The sequence below is a fragment of the Lonchura striata genome, chromosome 1, assembly GCF_050655825.1.
Source record: "Lonchura striata isolate lonStrDom1 chromosome 1, ASM5065582v1, whole genome shotgun sequence".
Classification (NCBI taxonomy): Eukaryota; Metazoa; Chordata; class Aves; order Passeriformes; family Estrildidae; genus Lonchura; species Lonchura striata.
This window is the reverse complement of record NC_140703.1, coordinates 60,532,269-60,555,627: the sequence shown is the minus strand read 5'-3', so window position 1 is coordinate 60,555,627 and position 23,359 is coordinate 60,532,269. Positions and strand designations below refer to the sequence as shown.

At 41.4% G+C, this 23,359-nt stretch overlaps 1 protein-coding gene across 3 annotated transcripts in view; it reads left to right on the top strand.

The window, feature by feature from the left end:
• OLFM4 (olfactomedin 4) overlaps positions 1-6,903 on the top strand; it is a 47,297-nt gene extending 40,394 nt beyond the window's left edge. For all 3 annotated transcript variants that reach the window (XM_085576979.1, XM_085576987.1, XM_021530890.4), the window contains exon 6: positions 4,710-6,903. In XM_085576979.1, the coding sequence (XP_085433105.1) occupies positions 4,710-5,503 (794 nt within the window). In that variant the 3' untranslated portion in view covers positions 5,504-6,903. The remainder of the gene's footprint in view (positions 1-4,709) is intronic.
• Positions 6,904-23,359: the final 16,456 nt, after the last annotated feature.

The window sequence follows — 23,359 nt, the reverse complement described above, 5'->3', positions numbered from 1 at the left end:
TAGTTATCCATTAGTTTTCCTTTGGGCTGATCTCATGTGGCTGCATTGGGTAGGTATGGACAGAAAAGACCCCCAGGGTGGTCTTTGGAGGACTCTGCAGCAGATGCTGTGTTGCACCTCACTGAAATAATCTGAGAGAGGAACTGGTGAGAAGTGAGTTAGGTGAAATTCAAAGGCAAAATGGAAAGGAAGGAAAAAATGAGCAGTGTTGTTTTTCTTTTCTTCCTGGATTTTGTATACTGAGAAATTAAGGATTTTGAGCTACTGGTGAGTAGGTCTCAGCAGGAGGAATACCTGGAGTAGCCCAGTGCTGAAACTTGGGCAATCCTATTGGAGTCTTGCAGTGATTTCTCTCTTAGCTTATGTTTTACCTCCTATGAACCTAAGCCGTCTGTGTTTTTTGAATATCTGGGGCTGTGTTTTGAACTGAATGCATCCATGCACAAAGAGAGATATGCCTAGAGGCACCTGAAAAGGACTGGCCAGTTGTCCTCCCCAGGAGTTCCTGAACTGCCCCTGGAGACACATGCATTTATTCACTGGCATTGGAAAGAGCTGATTTGAAGGACCTTAGCTGCTTAGTTGCCTTAAGGCATGTCAGTTGAAACACAGCCCTCCCTCCACTCCATCCCCTGTTAGATGTTGCCAACACAGGTCGTCTTTTATGCAGCTTCAAGCCTGTGTCTGTCCCCCATGATACTGGTGGAAGACTGGAATGTCTTTGCCGGTCTTCCTGTTTATTGAGACATTAGGAGCCAGGATTAACCTTTCTTTTAGAGCTCAGTCTTTTGTATCTCAAGCCCTAGTAAGGCTAGGAAAAACAGCTCCCACATCTGGATGCAGCAGTTGATCTGATGGGAGGGTGCATATTATGGTGCTTGGGAGCCTGTGTGAGAATGTAGCACCAGCCTGCTTCTGGTGTTGGTGCCCCCTGTGGGAGTTCCTTCCAGTGCGGGTCCCACCTAGTCTTGTGACCTTTGTCTGCATAGGCCAAGGGTGGTCCCTTCTTTTCTGCAATCAGATACAGCTGCCTGGTGGGAAGAGGATGCTGGAATGTTTCCTTGTATTGCTGGAGTAAGAAGCTGATATGCTCTGCCAGCGCTTCAGAGTGAAGTGGGTAAAGGAAGACCCAACAGCATGTGCCTCATGCTCAGTTCTGCAGCCTGTTAGCCAAGCAAGTCAGGCTCTCTTCAGTCCCGAAAACTAGGTGTCAGCTCTTTTTCTGATGACTCAGAGGATTAGTATATAATCTGTAGAGCTGAGATGCTGGTTCTTTATGTGGGGACAAGTATGTGTGTATGTACCTTTGCTAGTCCTTCCCTTGTCTGTTTGCTACGAAGGAAGGCAGAAATACCAGGATGTCATTTATCTGTGGCCCAAAACAATGGAGAAAGGAGTTAAAAACTTGAAAGTTTGAATAATGCATATGGATTTATTTCAAGTACCTTCTAATATTTACAAAATTACATGACACTTCGTTTCCTTTGTGTGATTTTTTTCCCCCCAAGATCTAGACAGGGAGGCAAGTTTAGATTAAATAAACAACAATGAATTCTTCTGAACCTGTGTGAAAGACAGATCACCCCCGACTACCACAGAGGAGTTTTGTAAAAAAAAATATGGGAGAATTTTCAAGGAAATAAAAATCAAGCACATACTCTATAGAAACCTCAGACAATTTTTGATGTCATTAAAAAGGAACACACTTCTAACTTTATTTTAATAATTCATTGTTTCATAAATAAAAACCAAACAAGTGTTCAGCAGAGAGATCTCTTTAAGGGAAGAAATAATAATTTATTATTTCTTTTGTAAGAAAAGGTCTCTCTGCTGAACACACGTTTGTTTTTTATTTATGAAACAATGTATAAATTATTAAAATAAATCTGGAATTGTGTTCTGCTTAATGACATGAAAAATTATTTGAGGTCGCATATAGATGAGCTTAGCAGTGCTTTACTACCTGCAAGCTTCAGTACTACATTTTTTAAAACAAATGAAGAATTTTAGAGCATTTAATAGCCATTTAATTCTGAGATAAGTTTATTGTGATTTAAGCACAGTAATATATTCAATATATCACCAGTTTTAAAGAAGTCCTCATGCCAGAGTTAACAATACATAATAGAGATATGAGGAAAAAAAAACAGTTCAAATTGATTTATGAAGTTGGCAGGCTGCAAGTCATTTTGCACTGGCTGCCTTAGCTTTCTTCCTTTGCATGAACTGAGGTGTAAGCACCTCCAAATGCTGGTAGCTGTGCCAAGTGCTGAGGCCATGTTACTAGACATGCTACGTGCCATTTCCAGAGATCCAGCCTGGCCAGCCACACAGCAGTGCCTGCCTGTCTGCTATATTTGGAAATGAGGTTTCTGCTCCAGGGCCTCGTCCTTTGTAAAGCACTTAAGTGCATGCTTAAATGCTCATCTGCTCCAAGCCAGGAATGCTGATTCGAATGGATTCTTGGTGGCACGAAGGAAAGCAGCATTCAACCAGGGTCATGCCATGTTTCAGCTGCAAGAAACCCAGGATGTAAAAGTGTCTGGGGGAGGAGATGGGAGTGCTTACAATTTCTGCTGCCCTCTCTGCCATCAGATGGAGACTTGGTGATGAAGAGCTACTCCCATGGACAATACTGCCCCCAAGGAAGTTGCCAACATGGCCTGGGGGACACAGGGATTTAGCTCATTATAGTGATTTATATTTAATATAAAACTGCTCCCCACCTTCCTCAGATGTTGAGAGAAGGCTGTGGGTGAATCACATGTCCTCCAGGTCACAGTCACTAGCATAAGACAGTACAAAACTGTGAGGAGTGAAGGTGTTATGCAGTAGAAAAAGACAAATAATACATTTTGAGAGAGGGGAAGACACACAGTTCTTCACTGCCCAAACCAACTTTGCACATTGGCACAAATGTCAGTGCTTGGACACTTACTAATATTCAGGACACAGGTTTTCTAGTCCCATAGGTAGAGCACCTTTCTTCTAGGCAAAGGAGATCAGAAAAAGATTTCTCTGCTTTTGTAACTGTGCATTTTTTTTTCACCAATTATGTTGTTTCCCAGTCTTTTTCCAAGTAGAATACTTCAGATTGGTCTGCCTCTAATTTTACTTCTTTCTGTGAGATAGACTGCAAAGCCTTTGAGAACAAAATGTCTCCTAGACTTTTCCTGTCTGTGGTTTCAGGAGTTTCCATTTCATCTCCATAAGTATTGTCTGGCCATGCTTTAGGGATGGTCAGCTTTGAGGGCAAAACAAAAAATCTTTCTCTTATTCCTCTTTCTTCTTTGTGTTAAAACAGAGGTTATTTTTATGTCAGGCATCCTTTCTTATGATTGAGCTTATGAGCCATTCTTGTCATAGAAGCTGCAAGAAATCGTGACATGATTCCCAGTCAAAGTATTAAAACCTCAAAAGTTAGTTTTGACTTTCATCAGCACCATAGCTGTCAGAAAAGAGTTCCCATTTTGAGTGAGGTATTATTAACACCAAAATTTGCGGTCATTGTTTATTTATTAATTGATGTGTGAGACTTGGGTCTATTCATATTATACTCCATCTTTAATATGGAAGGCTATCCTGTGGCTAGAGCACCCTGGTGAACTGGGAAACACTGGAGTACCACTAAGCTTGTGAGCTGGTGCCAGCCACTTGATATCTCTGTCTCCATTACCTCAGGTGAAGATAACCTTACAGAGAAAAATCTGTGACACTTTTGTGGCAGTAATACAAAAAGCTAGTTTAACACTTGGAAAAGTACATGCTGGTTTTTGCCGGTGGAAGCTTCACACTCATCAGAAGCCCAGGGACATTTTTGAGTGGAGTTTTTTTTCCTACTAATGACTTACAATATTAAGAATTTATCAGGAAACAGGAATGTCACTAATTCAGCATGAGTAAAATAAAACTGTTTCTTGTATTTAAATTATTTTTTTCCATGATGTTGAAAATGGTTTTATAGTTGATATGTGTAAAACAGAGGTGTTCTGGTTCAGCTTGAAATCATATCTTCTTTAGCGTCGCCCTATGTGAAAAGCCAGAGTATATCAGTGTGCATTTCCTGTACTGTGGTTGTTACTGTCTGAAGATTTCTTTGAGGGCCTGAGGTGGAAGGCACCATGTGGCTGTGACACATAGTTGTAAAGCTGTGATTCTGACAGCAGAATGCTAATCTGAAATGTGACTCTGGAATTACTGCTGTTTCTGCTCCTTTCTTCCCCTTCACAGTGAAATACACAGAAATCAGATGCTCCTCATTCTTTTTCCCCCCCCAACTCCTATGCTTTCAGTTCCACTGAGGTAGAAAATAACCTCAAATGCTTCTGAAATTGTATTTTCCAAGGGATTTCCTAATGCATCAGGCTGGCCTGCCTCAAATGGGTAGAAACAGAAATCTGTGCCTTGTATGTAACAGCACAGTGAGCACTTACTTTCTGTGATTTAATCCCCCATATTCTCTTTAAAATAAGTGTAATAATGTGTAGTCTATTTTTTTTTTTTTTGAGTCAACCTGGAACACTAGGTGCCGTCCAGTTGCTGACCTTGGCCCAAAATGTGCATTTTACACTTGAAGCTGTGCATTTATGTGTGTGCTTGGTCACAAAGCTATTCCTACTAAGCACAGTCTAGAGGCTACGGTCTGCAAAACCTCTCCCCTAGTAATGACATTTGGAAAACCTGTTTGGTTTTTTTCTCTTTACTTACAGGTACCTGTGTTCACCATGGACCGATGAATGTTAGCCAGCCTTATGTTGCCAAGCTGAACTGGAGAGGATTTTCCTACAAATATGGTTCCTGGGGTAGAGATTACGATCCCTCTAACCCAGACAAGGAAGTCTATTGGGTTGCACCATTGAACACCGATGGGAGATACTTGGAATACTTCAGAATTTATAATTCCTTTGATGAATTGCTGCTGTTTAAATACACGTATGAAAGGAGAATAACATATGGGGAAGGAAGTGGTGCTGCCCTTTATAAAAACTACTTGTACTATCATCTTTATGGTTCGAGATATATGGTGAAGCACAACATAAAAACAAACACAGAGGTTTTGAGGAAGCAGCTTCCAGATGCTGCTATTGGTAACCGTTTCTCTTATGCAGGCGTAGCATGGCAGGACATAGATTTTGCCGTGGATGAAAGTGGGTTATGGGTAATATATTCAACTGAAAATAACGTGGGCAACATTGTGATTAGCAAGCTCAATGAGACCACACTTGATGTGCTAAATACTTGGCAGACGAGACAGTACAAGCCATCTGTTTCCAATGCTTTCATGTTATGTGGTGTTCTTTATGCCACAAGGCCGTTGAACACCAAGAAAGAGGAGATCTTCTACATGTATGACACAAGAACTGGCCAAGAAAATAGAGTTAGTATCATCATGGATAAAAAGTTAGATACAATCCAGAGTATTGATTATAGCCCCACAGATCAGAGACTTTATGTTTACAGTGATGGCTACCTTGTAAGATATGATGTGACTTTTCAGCCTTAGTACCTTGGGGATGTATGCATATGATAAAACTGGCAGCAGCCAATATGAGAGATCCAATGGACCTTTAGACAATGCTACTGCCAGTTCAGAGTTCATCTGATTTGATGACCAGTGTGTGGGGGTGTCATACAGGTACTTATACTCTTTAAAGGGATTGCCCACTCTGACCACTAATATTGCTGGCAGGAGTTGGCACTACGAGGTTTTTTAGGTTTTTCTTGGTGTTTATTGGTTCTCAATACTTTAAAATTGTCCTGTCTCTGGGGGTAGATTCAGTGCATAGATTTAGTGCTTTTTGTTTGAAGAAATAGCTGGGCACAGACTATCTGGTGGCTGAGTAGCTAATTACCCACCAATTTGCATTTGTCAGAGTAACACAAGCAAGGTACTCAGAAACAGAATGATTTTCCACTGATCATCATCAGAGTGAAATGAGGCCTCGGAGAAATTAAATCAAGGGTTAAAATAGAGTAGGAATAAGACTTGGTCAGAAGATAGCAATCCATTTGTTAGCTGGAAGCAGCGGTATCTGGCTCAAGACTTCAGGAGGGAGGGTAAAAATGCACTTTGCTGTATAAGTGCTACCACAGGAAGGGAAGGCATTGTGGAAGGAACAGGATTTACTGCCCTTGATAGCAGTGATGCAGTGGGATACTGGCCCCTGGCCCCCAGCTATAGCTGCCTCCATGCAGTTCAACACTCTTCCAAGCTGCCACACTACTAGGCTGCCTTATTGGAGTGCTTGTGGAGGCAAAACTGGCAGTATGGTTTTCCTCAATGTTCCCTTCTGCTCTGCTTCCCTTATTAATTCTGTGTGTCTAAACCTGACCCTACAAGTGGTCTTACCTAGTTATATACTTAATTTTCTAGCCAGTGCAGTGCAAAGAACACTGTTTTCCTTTTCTTTATGTTCTTTGAAGTTTATGCAAATCCTCCTATTGACTTTATTGGCCACAAATGGCTCTTGGTGTATATAATGCATTGCCATAGAATAACAGACGTGCCTCTTTTCAACATTTTTGCCATTCTGTAATTAGATTCCTGAGAGCCTCATTAATCTAGGCTCCTATTTGTTCCCTGGGTAATTCTGTTTTAAAGCAAGGTAAGAGGTATTGTGGAAAACATGAGTCTGGTCAAACTAGTTGAATATATGATACGGTTTTCATTTTTTAATGGTTATTTTGTGATAGTTTCTGAATATGTGCACTGTAACAAGGTCTTATTTTCATAATGCCAGAAAGCAAGCTAAACCACAAATTTAGATCTCTGAAATGACAAAGAATGCAGTTCATGTGGTTTATTTTCTTCTGTTACATATACAACCATGTCTGTGTCCTCTGATAATCAAAATCAACATGCAAATGATTGCTTTTGTTTTAATAAAAAACTGTTTCAAAGAATCTCAGCTGTTCTATAGACCCATTTAAAGCTATTTGTGACAAATAGGTAACTTCCGGGATGCAATGGGAGCCCTGGGCACCTGATATTTGAAACAGGATTACTGCACTCACTTGGTCTCTGTGTGCTTAAGTAGGAGCAATGAAAGGTGTGAATCTGTATGTCAACAAGTATGGAAGAGGAACTTTATTTCCCTTCATGGAAATATGTTAGCTGGTTAGGGCAACACTTCACCAAGCTGAGATGTTACTCAAGATATTGGAGGCAGATGAACTGATAACATGTTTTGAATCCAGGTGCTGCCACTTATCAGGTATCAGCATCTGTTTCTTGGAAACCTGTGAAATGAATTTGAAAGCCATGGAGGTGTTGGTGCAGTAATCTGATCAGGCAGTACAGGCAGGGCTGCTGTGTGAATAATCTGCAACAGACAAATAAGCATTTGGCTGAGAAAGAAAGAAGAAAATACTGCAAAATTTCCCCCCTCTTCATCTGTGTGTGTCAAGGAAGGTGAATAGCTCATCACTTATCAAGAAATGCCATCAGCAAGAGCCTTGAGGCTCCTCAGCTCACCACCTTTTAGGGAGGGAGTTGATGTTAGCATGCAAATAATAGATTCTAGTGAATTGCTTGTGGTTCTCAAGTCCTTCCTTCAATGTCTTTAATATTTCAATGGCTTTCAGCTGAAGAAGTGTAGATTTAGGTTAGGTATTAGGAAGAAATTCTTTGAGAGTGGTGAGATTCTGGAACAGGTTGCCCAGAGAGACTCTGGATACCTCAACTATGGAAGTGTTCAAAGCCAGGTTGGATGGGTCAAGTGGAAGGTGTCCCTTGCCGATGGCAGAAGGGTTGGAGCTAGAAGATCTTTAAGGTCTCTTCCAGCCCTGACCATTCTATGATTCTATTGTTCTATGATTCCTGGGGGCAGCTTTCTCCCCTTTGAAAACCACATTTGGCCTGGACTGGAGGCTTCTATGGTGATCTGGAGGTAGGGATGCTCTGGCTGCCCACCATGTTCAATTGCAGTGTGGCCCAGACCCTGTGTGGCTTGGCATCGGGCTCCAACTGTGGGGGGAAGATTGTGACAGCAGCCATCTCTTCAGGATGCCATTCAGCAGGAGTAGATAAAGCCCAACTGGGTTGACCCTTGGTAATTCAGTACCAGAAGGAAAGCAGAAACATCCCTGCAGTTTTAAAACTTCAAAATATCTTGTGCAGAGGGGCTGGGTTGGGATGTTTTGGTGCTGGCAAGGCTGAGCTTATCCTTTGATTTTTGTCCTGTGCTAATATTTCTCAGGTGGCAGGTGCCAGGGTGCACTGGGGACTCCCCATGGGTTTGTCAGACCAGGCAGCCAGGAACCATCCCACTGCACCTGCCAAAATCAGGGCAGCTGGGGGGCACCAGGGCAGCCCCAGGCACCAGGCATCCCTCTGGGGACAGTCCAAGGCTGGGCAGAGCTGTGGGGAGCTGGAGGTGGCATCACTGTTTGGGGGCTGATGGCCCTTGGGCTGACAAGGGGTCCTGTGCAGGATGGAGGGAGCCACAGAGAGTGGGTATAGTGGAAAGTGCCCCTGGGGCACTGGCAGTGCTCTGTTAATAAGAGGCTTTGCAGAGTTTAAGATCACTGTCCTTTTAAAAGCAGAAAAAAATAAAAGCATACAATGACTTTATTTCAGCTCTTAGCCTATTGACTTGGCATTTCCCCATGGAGATTTTGGGGTCTATAAACAATATTGAACATAAATATTCCTGCCACAGAGGTAGGTGGAGAGGACATCTGTCTGCATGGTGACACAGGGATCTAGAGGCAATTTCGCTGATGAGTGGTTTTCACACCACTTATCTTAAGGCAACTAAAGTGGGAGCCTTGGCCCTGATCCATGCATTGATGGCATGTAGGGAAAGGGGATCTTCTGCAAAGGAGCACTTCAAGAAGTGAGAGTAATACATCTTTTCACTTTTTCTCTTAGACTTGTCCTTTCAGGCCTTGGCTGAAGGTGGTTCAGTAGAGATGGCTGTGAAAATTAAAGTTTTCTTGAGCTGGCCATGGCACACAGCCTTGGGCAGGTCTCACTCGCTGTCCCTGTTGCCCCCTCTCCAGTTGCTGGTGCTACCTCTGCTTTTGCTTGGGGAGTATTCACTCTTTTCCTTCTTCCTTGGATGTGGAGAAGACCCTTCCCCATACTTCTCAGCATAGACTCTTACAGGTTTGGTGGCTCTGCACTGTTTCTCGAGAAGGATTTTGCCTACAATGACATGAGTTGTAGTTGACCCTTTTCACTCAGACATTCCTATGCTCCCTGACCTTGCTCTGCCTGGTCTATTCAAAGTGTAGTGACATCCTTTTTTTGCCTTTTTCAGTCCTCATTGGTCCCTCTATTTTTTTAATAGGTTAGATATTATCTCTCTATTCCTTGATCCAGGACTTCCACATCCTTTCCTCTCAGCAACCAAGTTACCCAGGTCTCCTTCTTTTGCTGTCTAAACAATGCAACAGTGCCAACCTCCTTCATCCTCCTTCTCCCTTGTTATATACTCTTCTGTTTATCCCACTTGACACTTTTTTCTGGGATGACCTTGCCTGTACTCCTTCAAATTTCTCATTAATTTCTCTGTGAAGTTCCTGATAAATTGCTAACTGGCTACAGTTAACTTGTTGCCTTCAATAGACTGGTATTTATATGCATCGTGTATTCAATTAGCTGGCACATGAGCACATAAAGCTGGCACACATAAACTCTCTTATTATTCATTCCCGTATGTCACTGCCTCACTCTGTGTTACATTTACTTGTTATATCTTGTCTAAAACAGAGACTGCATCTTCCTCAAGTGAAATACCTGTCTTTGAGCTTGGGGTAGTACAGCACTCAGCATAATGGGCTACCACCTTCCTCCTCTTTCCTGGGTACTTCTGAGAAACAAACAATGAGGAACAACAAGAGCTGGCCAGGGATTGTTGCATGCATCTGTGTTTTTGTCTGAATTTTCGTGCATGCTGCGATGTGTGCTGCATATAAATTGGCTTTGAAAAGTAGGCAAACAATATGCTTCCAGACAACAGTGTAAACATTCTGTTGGAAACTGTTTCAGTAGCTATAGCACATGATGTAGCTACGATGCATCCCTAAATTTGTACCATGTGGGGTAGAATCACTTTTTCTCCTGTAAATATTTGGTTTCTTTCCCTTCTTTCTTTGCGTTTTTGTCACTGCACAACAGTTGCTCCCTGAAAGCCACAGACCAATGGCACAAATGGGAGCCATGTGCAGAGTCTGCAGCCACAACCTGTTTCATACTGCCAAACAACCTGTCGTTTTGCAGGACTAGGAGTTCTCATATTAGGACAAAATGCTTTCTTTGTTGATGAGTTGGGTTTGGAGAGATGAGAATTAAGAACTTGCAACATGCTGGTTTCTAAAAGTGAGCATGTCTGAGGGTGCATGTGTATGCCTTCCCCTCTGCTTTCTGGGTTGCTGCCAGTTTGCAAGCTGTCAGCCATGTACAGAGAAGCAAATGGAAGGAGGGAGGATGCATGGGCAACCTTTCTTTCAGGCTTCAGGGAATGGCTCCTGCCACTGGCCTACATTGTCTAGTATGTTTGGCCAGGTTGGCTATACTTGTCCTTGGAACACATGTGAAGGCAAATCTGGCTTTAAACCATTGCTCTTCCTCAGCAATGAGGTGTGAAATCAGTGACCCAGTCCCCAGCTCAGCAGCTCCTGAACGTCCTTAAATTCTGCCTGCTAAGTGTGATTCCTATGGAGGAACTGGACACAGCCATATCCCGTGTACATCTCTCTGCCTTGGGTCCATGTGTTATGCTGGAGAGAGAAGGTGTTGGACAGCAGTGCTGTACAGCTAGTGGATCTGCTGATGGTGGGAAGTGTCACTGGAAGAAGACATCTGAGTGTACTGCTTTTGGCTAGAGCTGTGCAAAAGAGGGCAGAATCTTAGACCCAGGTCCCAGGAGGTCTCCTTGTCTACACCTCTGCTCAAAGGTAGGAACATGTTATATCTGAGCTGCCTTTGACAGCTGTTTGTGTAACCTGTTCTTTAAAATCTCTAATGATGGAGATTTCACAGTATCTTTAGTGGCCTCTTTTGGCACTTAACTCCTCTCACAAGTAGGAAATTTTTCGTAATTCTTCTTTGCTGAAAATTAAGTGGATTTAAGGCGATAAGCATGACTACGTTGCTGAGACCAAAGGCTCAGCTGCCCCAGCATCTCTACACAGCAATAGCCAATAACAGAGGCTTCACAGAAGTGTACAGCAACAGGACAAAGATGCAGTGATAATCCTGCCACTGGACTACTGTAGCCTGATTTGGGAATGTTTTGTTGGTCTATTTGCAAGAGGTTAAAAGAACAGCCCTCTTAACTCTCTTCTGTGTAAGAATCATTTGTGTAGTAGATAATGTTTTCCATAAAGGTACAATATCTTCTCTTTTCTAGATAAAGAATGTCCTGATTCCTGCCTCTTCCACTTTGGTCAAGTTTTCTAAACCTTTTAAAATGTGTGTTGATTCTCATTTCAGTTGACCTACGCCTTCTTTAATAATCTTTTAGGAGAATAGCCCAATTACCTGCAGTCTTATAGTTTATAACACTTTGAACTAGCACCATCTTTTCTATTGCTGGTGAGTTTTGACCCAATCTGGTTTGAAAGGAAAGAATTAAGGAGAGAATCTGTAAAGAGAAAAAACCCAAGAAAATAGGTATAATACCCTAGCCCAAGCAATATCCTGATCATGGAGAAGTCCCATGGCATGCCACCTGCACTGGTGTCCATGAGATAACACAGAAGCTGCCCTGTAGAGAAACTAACCTAGCACTTTTTCCTCAGTGAAGTTCAGAAGAATTGGGCAGTCATTACCCTTTCGGGCCCAGGGATATTGCATTTCTGCATGGTAATATGTTTTCAGTGGAGGATGGAGAATTTTCATCCAAACCCCAGCACCTGCATTATTCCCTGCTGTGCTGTAATGGGAGTTGAAGGATTTGTGGATTTGTATGGGGTTTGGCTCTAACTCCTAGTGTTGCAGTGCCAACTTACTGGGAGATTTCATTCTTTGGCATTTCCTTCTGGCTGGCTCAGTGTGTTTGTTGGTTGTTCTGCATCCTCCTGTGAGAAGCTCAGGTCTCTCACAATATCACGTGGGGAGCTGCAGACATGTCTATGCCCTGCAGTGCAAATCTTTACAGTGACACTTGAGTCACTCAGCTGTGATGATGCAAAGTTGCCAGTGCCTTTTGGACCAAGGACAGAATCCTCTTTGCTGTCTTTCATTTGGCAGGATAGACAGATTCTTGAAGCTGAAGAACAGTATAGCTGTTTTAGCAGATGCTAACATGAGCACTTGGCTAGCAGGCTATGCTAATGTGGCTAACTGGCTTCCAGGGTGCAAGCACTCTGCCACAGAAATGACCCAGCTTGCTTAGAAATTCCTGACGAGCCCCTCAGTGCAGTGTGGTGTGGGTGCATTGACAAGCAACTTCCTCAGTGCCGGACACTCTGCAGCAGAGGGTGGGAATAAATTTTGTGCCTTTACCTAGTGAGCTGTAGTTTGGTTAACCTATTGGGTTCTTGGCTCATTTTACATGCATCTATGTGACTCAGTTAATTAGCTCCTGATCTGTAATCAGGGAGGGCAAAAGAATGCTCTGGAAAGACCCAGGTGATGGAAGATTGCTGCCATTGTCCATGTGATGGAAGATCATTGTTGGAAAGATTGATGAAAATAGCTCAGGTTTATGTGGGAAGCACATGCACAAGCTACTCAAATCATTATAATCTGTGTTATGAACAGACCCCAGAGCATTAACCTGTTCTATTAGTTGCCTATGCTGGAAATACTGTTTTATGTTAGCAAAACTGAGGTACAAATCCTTCTTATGCATAATGCAGGACATTTTATACATTTTACAGGAATGCAATTTGAAATATTTTGAATGGAAACATTCTCTGCTGAATTGTTTTATTGTGATGAAAAATACCCCCAAGAAACAGTGACGTTAAAGATGCCGAGTCTTTGTAACTCAGGAAAGTTTGGAGTGATAAATTGCAGCTTGATTTAAGATTTTCTGCATCTCCATTTTGCTCTATTTTAAAGATTAGGAAAAAGGAAAAGATTAGTTTGGCTTTTAAAATGGTTAGCTCTTAATAAAGTGGTTTTCTTCTGTGGGCCACCCAGCTTTTCACTAGCAGTAATTTAACTTGGAAACCTCAATGTGAGGAAGGGAAGATATAACAATAATCCTCATATTCATGCTAAATTCCATGCCTTTAAAAATGGGGAAGGAGTAAAAAACAGCTGGAAGTTGTGAAAGATCTCTTTATCTGCAAAACATTCCTTTTATGTCTTCTCTTCTTTTGAAGAATCTGCAGCTTTCCAGAATGGGGGACAGTCAGGTTTCTGTAGAACGAAAGATGTGTGTGCACCTGGGCTTTTGTCTGCAGACTACTGAGACTTTTTTCCCTTTTGACCAATATGACTCCCTTACAGACTTGGGAGTGCAGTCTGTGCAGCTTCACACCATGCCCTGTCACGAAGGACAGGATCCAGGATGGGGAATGGTACTGTTCCTGGCATCACCAGCTCCTGGGGATTTCTTAGTGCAAATCTTTGGCAACTGGATTATGTTTTGGAAGTGATTCTTTGATGTCTTCGTATTGAGAGCCTGGGGGTTTTAACTGTGTGTCTGTTCTCTGCTGGAGATGGGAAGTATTTTCTCTTTTCCGTAGCTCAGAATAATTCCTGCTTTTCCCTTTGTATTAGCTGTAAGTGAAGTGGCCCAGAGAGATTCAGATGTGCATCTGTAGCACAGAAAAGGCTCAAGGAGGTTGGCAATTATTTTTCTTATTCTGATCCCTGGAGTAATGTCTGGAATCTTGGGTGATAGTCATGGCATATGAGCCTTAAGACAAAAAAATGATCTGTTGATTTTTATTTTTATCCAGTCTTAATTCTTCATGTTTCTATATGGAGAAGTATGAGCAAGGAAAGTCTGTTGCAAAGCAACCTTTCTAAAAGCATTTGAATGTAGTTAGATTCATAAATAAATGACTTTTTAAGTGCACTTACTCCTCCTGGGAATCGAGGTGGATTAATAAGCAGATCACAGAAATCCATTGTTGAAACTCTCAGGAAAAAACTGGCACTATGTATATTGCAAGAAGAATGGGGCTGAATTCAAGTGACACAGACTGACCTACTGGTCCCATCTCTTTCATAACTAATTCTTGAAGAAATCTGCTTGGAGAGCAGAGACAGTGAGTGAAGAAACACTGCGTGGATGATCAGCAGTGCAGCATGGTTACTCATCCTTGGATATTTATGAATATACATCTTCTGTTAGTGCATAGCTTCAGCTTCCAGCATTAGGACTTCTATACCTCACAGGATATCATATGGATATACTTTTTAAAAATTTTTTTATTTTAGCTTGGGAAACAGACTTCCATATGAAATGTGTCTGTAAAACATTAGCAAGAAGTTTTTCCATTGCCAGCCTGTGGTGGGTTTTGAGCTGAGTGTCCTAAGTGGTGTGTCCAAGGTAGTCTAAAGATGATAAAGGATAAAGGTGAACGTGGTAGATAGAGGTTTGTTGTCAAAATGAGAAGGAAGAAGTTAAATTATTTGGCTTTGAAAAGCTTTTGGGGATGAACAAATAACAAGGACAGACTACAAGGTTTCTGGACTTTCAGTTTTCAAGAGAAATAAGGCTTAACCAAAATTTCCTGGAATACTTTAGTAAGTAAGCTTTTACAATATTCACCTTTAAATAGTGTGTGTTTATAGCTTGTTCACAACATTCACAATGTACTTTTGACCAAGAGTTATTTTGTACCCATAAATCACACAAATTTATTTCATAAAGTGAAAAATATTGTTTGTTAATTGAGCAATGCACTAAACAGGATTTAGCAGTAGCACCTGTGGGGCATTCTCAGGAGTTAATCCTTCACATATCTTAGTAAGGAATTATTAGCAACCTGAAAAAGGATGAAAAGCATCCTGCATCAATCCACATTATAAAATTCCTTCTACTTTGGGGAATGAATTACAAGATAGGTGTTACCATAGGTACTAGTGGCTGTATTGACAAGGTCTCAGTTTTACTGCTGAATTAGGGCACTCTAAAGAGCACCACTTAGTTCTAGACATTTCAGACATGATCAGCAGAAAAGTGGTTAATGTGCTGAGAGTTGGAAAAGAGATTATGGTTAAATGGAGCAAAAATTGCCATTTTGTACCTGACTCTTCACAATCCTGCCTTCGTTTGCAGCTGCATTGTGTCATCAAACCATGAGCAATCCATGGGGTTTCAGCTGCATGACTCCCATTAATTTTAATCAGAGTCAGGAGAATAAACTGCTGAGCAAAGCACTCTGAAAATGTACCCCTCCGTTCTTAACAATTATATTACTCTGCTTTGTGTGGTGGGCAATCTTTAGGAGGCAGAGTCTGAATGCTGAATCATTTCAATACCTGCTCTTTGTGCATAATGAAATCAGCGCCGTTTGCAGCCTGCTCCCTACTATAGTTGACAACTGATTTCACTACACAAATGCCCAAATTATTGACTTCAGCATTTCTCTCCATGAAACAGGTACAAATCTTTCAGGGATATATACAGGATGGAAAGACTGTTTAGGAATATTTGGTGATGTCATCCTTTAATTGAAATAGTTGCCGGGATACTATCAAATTACAGAAGATAATTGTGACTGCGGCAGTTCTAGTGTTAAAGTGATGAACAAATAACAGCAGTCAGAACCAGTGCCATGTGTTTAAAGCTGGAACAGAAGTCCAGGTGCAAGCTGATATATCCCCACTGCCATATTCCCATGAACTATAGCAGGCATGCACACTCTGGAATGATCCATCCAAACATCCCTGCAGCAGTCAGAGCCTGTGAGATGCTTAAAATCCTCATCCCTTGTTAGTGTCACTGACTGGGAAATACTCAGTGCTGCTGAGAACCACAGATAGGCAGCGAGCAAGTAGAGCTATCATCTAACCCTCTCACTGTATATGTGTTTCCTGGCTTTTAAGCCCAGGCTCAATTGTTCTGAGTAAATAACCGCCCTAGTTTACAAATCTGCATTCTGAATAATTTCTTCAGCATTCAAATGTGCCCCAACCTTTTACATGACCCTCCGAGTGCAGATAAAACCTCAGAGATTTCCTGTGGGAACTTTAAAAAAACAATAACCACAAACTCCTCTGAAGGGCAGATAAAAATGTGGTGAAAATTTCTTTAGCAACAAACTCTAGCCCTTTTAGTTGCATTAGCAGCCATATTTTTTGTTTGGTGGGACAGTTTTTGCACAGATGTCAAGTTTTGCTACTTGAGGAATGTGAAAATGAGAACAGAGTTTTCAATGCATTCGGATCAGTAGGCATAATCAGGTCTTAAGACTACCCTTCCTTATCCAGATAAACAGTAATTCTTTACAATGATTTCTGAAGTGTGCCATGTTCCCATTTACTCAGACACACAGTGCTTATAGTGGGAACCATTGAAAAGCGTTGTCTTGCATTATCTGAGGGATTTTGAAGGAAATGAAGCCAATCTGCTTTACAATACATTGTTCCTGCAAGGACAGATCTCACAGAATCTAATCTTTTTTTCATTCATTTTTTTAGTGTAGCCTGCACAAGAGGCAGGCTCTTCAGCATCATTTGTATGATAATAGCATTGTTTTGTCCCAAATATGGTGCACATCTCAAGGACCTCCATAGTTACATCATGGGGATTGTTCAGTCCAGACAAGGGGGAGGCAATTGTGGAGGGAACAAGTCTAAACACAGTGAAGTGAATTTCAAATATTATGTTAAATTGTTACATTACCTTTTTCGTCTGCCACCAAAGAACCTTTTCAGCAAGAGGGACATTTGGCTTCCCATGAAATTTCTGCCAAACCAGTACACACTGAGCTTTTCCAAGAGACTTAGTCTCCTGAATGTCACCTGTCTGCCTAATCCTGCACTGCAATAGAGCTTTAGGCAGTCAATAAATACTTAGCCTCAAGACAGAGCTCCCTTTTAGTGTGCATGGATAATTAAGGACAAACTTCTGAGAATTTTGAGGTGAAGTGGGAAGTCAGACATTAATGTAGTTTAGGCCTAGAGCTGTCTGAGATGCTGTGCCTGGTCCCCACAGCAATTCCAGAGAAGTTTGTGCTTCCTATCTGATAGCCATGTGTCCTGCTTTAGGGCAATTTTGGGAGAAAACCTCCAGAAGGAGCTCCCAGAAAGGAAACTCCAAAGGCCCCTCCCCCCCACCTGGTTTGGGAAGAATTTCCTTGGAGAGAAGTGGAAAAAAACCTGTTTATTTAACAGGCAAAGCACTCCCCAGCACAAAAAATGAACATCAGATGACAAAACTCTTTCACCGCTCTGAAGAGATGACAAATTCAGAAAGTCTCTCCTGGGAGTAGTCTCTCTGTTATCGGTCCCTCTGGCGCTGGGAATGGCTGCTGCAGGGCACAAAGTGCAAAACTCTCAGTGTTTTCCAGGTCTCAGTCCAGAGCAGGTTCAAATGGTTCCAAGAAAAGGGAAAGAAAAACAGTCCAGGGAAAATTCGTACTGCCCAGCTAAACTAACAAGCAAAAAGCAAAAGCAAGCAGAAGCAAGAGCAAAGAGCAAAAGCAAAGGCAAAAGCAAAAAGAGAAGCTATGTACCATCGTCTTTGTCCAGAGGTCTGTGGGGCAGGCTGACAACAAAACAAAACTTCACTTTTCGGAGCCAGTCTTGAAGGCACAGAACATAATATCCAGCATAAACAAAACGGGTGACTGGGGATACAAGCATCATAGCATCACCCTAGGACACCATGATACCCCAGGGTAAGTTGCAAGGTCCTAAATACCCACGTGAGAGCAGCCACAAACTCATTTATTAATTATTTGAATCATCTATAGGGCTAGGAGGGCTCTAAAGTCTGCAGAATGGATTGGTGTTTGAGACTGAGGTGTTCTACAGGGAGATTGGTTCCATTTGTTTTCTCCCTGTGGATTATGCAAGGAGCCCAGGGAAACTGGACTCCTAATTTAGGCACTTCACTCGGATGCCTAAAGCTGGCAACATGAATCCCCCAAATGCTATTTAGAACAGTGCTTGGGCTTCCACAAGTGAAACGAAGTGCTGTTATGACTCTATAATGAGTAGTTTTCTTATAATACAGCAAATGATTTGGCATGGATGCTTTAATTATAAAACTGAACCCACTTATCCTCTTTGCAAAATATTAATGAATAGCTCATGAAGTGCTTGTTGTGACTGGTTGTGTAACATTCATGGTCCTCTCAGTGTGATGAGTTTGCTGTGAATATTCAAAGTTCACACTTGTTATTGTACTGCAAAGCCACATGAATCAAATGGAATGAAATTTATTTTATATACCTTTATCAATCTAAAATACATATTGCTCTAAGCTAGTTGAATAGGCGCTATCCATGGAAAAAGTTAGAAATTGCCCAGCTAATTCACTTTCTTCTTAAGGAAAACATGAAATAGTTAAAATAGGTAGGTAAGATAACACTGGAGTGTTTTTTCATGTTAGGTGGGTTAGATTAAACATGCGGGGTTTGCTTCTGTGTCCTGCCCTGATATTTTTAGGGCTGTTTGAGGTGCCCTAGAAGAGGTATGTGTGACAGGGGCCATGGAAATGTATCTCCCTAGACCAGACAGAAGGAAGGCAATGTACCTTGGGGCTCTTCAAATGGCTTAGATGCTTACATACTGTAGATGCTCACAGTGTGTGGCAACTGAATACCTAATGTCCCTCATTCATCATGGTCACTGAAATTGGAGATTTCCTTAATAATCAGGTGTACATGTTTACTCTAAGTTAACCGCGGTACCTTTGTAGTTTCTGTTGGTTCTATTCTCTTTTCCTCTTGGATGAAACCCACCTCAGATGCAGAGGCCAGAACCCTGGACATCTGCACATAAATATCTGAATTCCACTGGTGCATTTGGGGGGAATTAAGTTGAATGAGATGAATGTTACCCAAGGCTGGGACAAAAAACTGTGAGGAAAAAAAAAGCTAGCTTAAATGACATCAAACTAGAGCATTTTTCCTTTTGTGGGGGGAGATGCAGGACCCCAAAACAATATGACATGCTTCATAGTGGCATAACTAAAATTTGTAGCTAACTAAAACAACCCATTCCCTATATGGTTGAATCCTCTTATTTTTAAATGAGGTCAATTTTGATATGAAAAGCCATTTCAAAATAAAAAATGCAAAAGATTCCTTTTGAAAGTGTTGAAATGAAATGTGCCATTTTGAAAGTTTCACTCCTGTTTTTTTTCAAATGAAATGTCAAATAAATGCAAATCAAATTTACACAGTTTCTATCATGTGAAAACAACATATTTTATCAAATCTATTATTCACCTATATTTTCAGGATAGATCCTTGTCTGATGTGTGAGCAGGCAACTTATAAAACTAGCACAGTGTGAATTCAGTTGTAAGAGGAAGATGACAACTCATTCCCTGTGATTCTCTACGTTGTAAAAGAACAACTGAAAATTCAGCTCCTATGGTATTTGTGTTAAAAAGGTTGGCTGTATGATGGTTTTTACTGAATAGATTATGAATGGAAAATAATTTTGATTTCTAAGGAAATAATTTTGACTTCTAAGGAAATAATTTTTGACAGTGTTTTTTTTTTTTAATGGAAAACCAAAACAAACTGAACTTGGCATAAAAGATGAAAACAAGGTCTAGTTCTCCTACTTTATGTATTTAATTTTAGCTTATATTTTAAGCTGCTGTTTAAATTATTTTTCCATAGTAATTATCTAAGTATTTATAGGGCTGACTTCTATGTAAATATTTGGGAAATATAAAGGTTTTTGAAAAAACTCTAAAAAGTTATGTTGTCCATCTATATTTGGCCATTTGATTTGAGAACATAACCTCTCTACTGAAGTCTTCGCTATTCCATATTCGCTATTTAGGGACTGAAACATAGTTGAGGAGATCTGCCTCATCATAAGCCTAGCATTCAAAGTTCAACATTTGAGCCAAAATGATTGAGTGGATTCTGTTATAATTGTCTAATGACACTGTTTCCAGACCACTGGTGAAGGTTAGGGATAGAAGGACTGTAGACACCTCTAGGAGGAAAAGAAAATGAAATTATGTTTCTGCTGATGTACACATCACTTTCTTAAGTGTGGTGAAAAACTTCAGCTGGCAGGGACTTGTGCAGGAATTAGGTTCTTATTTTTGGCAGTGAATTCTTAAATTATGATACCATAAGGCTCAGGTTTTGTGTCTCTCCTTCAAAAACAGCCTGACAGCCAAATAGGTCAGACTTTCTGGGCAATGGAACTGCCCAGACTGGAGACTCAGATGGAGTGAATCCACACCTCCTGCTCAGGGAGCTTGCCTCACTGCACAGACAGAGAGTATCTCTGATGCACATGCTTACAGTAGCCATGGCCTCCAGCATCCTTAAGACACCATGGATTTCTGGAGTGAGTTTTCTATATGACTTTGGACAAGTCACGCTTTAGTTTCCTCATCTATAGGCTGGGGATTATGTTGCTGGAGTGAATGGAGGCTAAAATCACTGATGTTTGTAATTTGTGTTGATATTCTCTGAGGGGAGGCAAGCACAATAGAAGTGCAAATAAATTGTTGTGACTGGTTAGTATTTCAGTAAATGGATAAAATCTTCAAAGCAGAGTTCAGAGCAAGTACAATAGAGTGGAAAATTACATATGCCAAGATAAGAAAGACAAAGACATGAGCAAGTAATTTCATTTCAGTCATTCTGGTAATCAATGCGATGTGTACATTTATTTGCCAGTGTGGATTATAATATTAGCAATGAGTGTTTCACAAAAAACATTATTGAATTTGGGCAGGCAAGGCAAATTTGAAACAGGTCCACGTTTTGTCATAAAGATTTCCACTTCCCTTTCCCCGCCTGTTGATTATAATTAGGAAGCAGAGCTGCACATTTCTCTAGGAAGGGAGAGCTGAACAGGCTTCTGACTTTCAGACTGAGCTGCACCTTCCTCATGAGTATGGCTACAGTGGGACCAGGCATATGACAGCTTGGAGAAACAAGGGATGGTGGTGGACCTGGTGAGCTGAGACCATCTCTATGTGTGTGGGTGGAGGGCACGTGGATCATGGAGCTTGTCATGACCACCCCAGATCTGCCCATCTTGCAGTGGGTAAACACAAGCTTTGTAGATACTGGAGGGGCGAGCATAACTGTTGAGTGGGAAAAGGGAGCCAGCTTCTGCTTGGGCTGTGATGTTAGAAGTCATTGCCATTTGGTGAGGAGGGACTGGTCTGGTGGAAACTGGCCTCTGCAGGAGGCAGCTCCAGGGAGTGAATTAGGAGAACCAATTCCTTATGGGCAAGTTACTCACACTGTCACTATCATGGTTCCTTTCCTTAAGAGAGTATGCATTCCTAACAGGGCTGAGCAGGGTGTCTGCAAGTACAGTTTGAATACAAAAGCCTCCATCTACATACCATGGGCTGTGACTGTGGAAATGGCCATTTGGCAGCCAGTGGGAAAGTAATTATTTTTCAGCCTGGCTCTTAACAGAAAGGTTATCTCCACATCAGCATTGTCACTGTAATGCTTTTCATTGTTGGGCATATCAGCAAACACATCAGAGAAGGATGAATGTCTTTTACTCCTATGGGTATGTTTCCTCAAACTCAGCATTGACACATACCATGAACTAAAGTCCTTGTCCTGTTTTTACTTATTCTACATAATTTCTGTCCCTGAGCAAGTCTCCTAAATTCCCAGACTGTCATTCTTGCTCTTCTAATGAGCAGTTATAGAACAGTTACATCTCCCTTACAGAGAGGGATGGCACTGAACCAGACCCCAGAGAGGAGTGTAAGATAACGGGACCTTAGAGTTTGCAATTTGTCTATATATATGGCAAGCTTCCCTTCCTCAGTTCAAGTGCTCCTGACCTTTGATCTCAAAGAAGTATTGGTTATAAGCAATGACTGAAAACTGGAATCTCTCCTATATAAAAGATATAAGAAAATATTCTGATCTGTGATAGGTTATAACAGCTCTAGGGCAGTGGGAAGATGATGGTGCACAGCAGATCACAATAAGCACTAATTTTTAACACTTATGTATCACACAAATGACAGGAGATGGAAATATTGAGTGAAGAAAAGATGTGAAGGGGTAAAGAATAGAAAGCATGAAGTGAATCCTAAACCCCTAAACGGCTCATACCTGAAAGCTATATGAAATAGCACAGGAGGTTAGCTGTGCTGAAGAATTAGGACAGACATAATCTGAGCTGTGATAATACAGCATTAGGTTATTTAAATAATCTATTTAATTCTTTTTAATTTGTGGGATCTTTTTCTTGGAAACTGGGGTCCTTTTGACACTAAAGGAGTGCTAGCCGTTCTTAAAAAGCTGACCCTGCCACAAAAGGGACTGCTAAGAAAAATTGAAAACAGCTCCTTAACAATGGATACTTCAGTTATAGTGTGGAAGTGTTGGAAAAGCATGTCTCAGGACTTCCAGAGAGCTGCTGCATAGAGCTGAAAAGCGATTAAGGCTGGCAAATCACTGTATAGTTTTGCACTGCCAGTCTTGAGACTGCCTCAGTAATGGTGTGACTTACTCAATTCAATATAGCCTTGAAAAGGGACCTCTTGAGCTCAGAAATGCTGTTGTGTAGACCACTCATTTGCCTTGAGGGGATTGTCACAACATTTCCATGGCAATTGCTCTTGTAAGCTGAGAAACGTTCAGGAGGCTGCCATAATATAGGAGCTGGATAGTATGTCCTGACTTATGTGCATGTATGTGTGTGAGAGGGAATGACTGTCTAATGGAAGACCTTTTTTTCTGACCTACCAACGGAGCTGAGGTGGCTGAGGGGTTTCTCTCTGTGCTGAAAAGATCTGGTTTTAGACCACTTGCTAAGCTTTGAGTGGGTACATTTGCAGAAATTTGGATTGTTTTGTGAATTATTTGTCATCAGAAAAAGCAATCAAAATCCATGAGATAATGTATTCCTAATGCATAATTTGACTCTTTTAGAAGCAATTATGTTTTTGAAGCCATCAGTGTAAGTTTAATGCCACCCCTAAAGCCCTCTTCATTTCCTCTGCCACTGGGCATCATACTTATCTCACCTGGATCCTTTCTCCAAATCCCAATAGACCAGTCATGTTAAAATCTTCCTGTAAAATAATAGTGTTGCTTTTCCCTCCTCCCTGCCACTGATAATTTCCCACCCCTGCCACCTCTCATTTCACAAACCATCATTATGTTTAGACACCTCAGGAAGATATCTGAAAATTTAGTGTAAAATAGGTGCTGGATTGGAATTTTGGGTCATATTTTCAGCAAAACGTTAGCCATGGTTCTGGTCAGCAGTCATGTACATTGAATAGCAGCATTTCTGGAATGTTGTAGGACT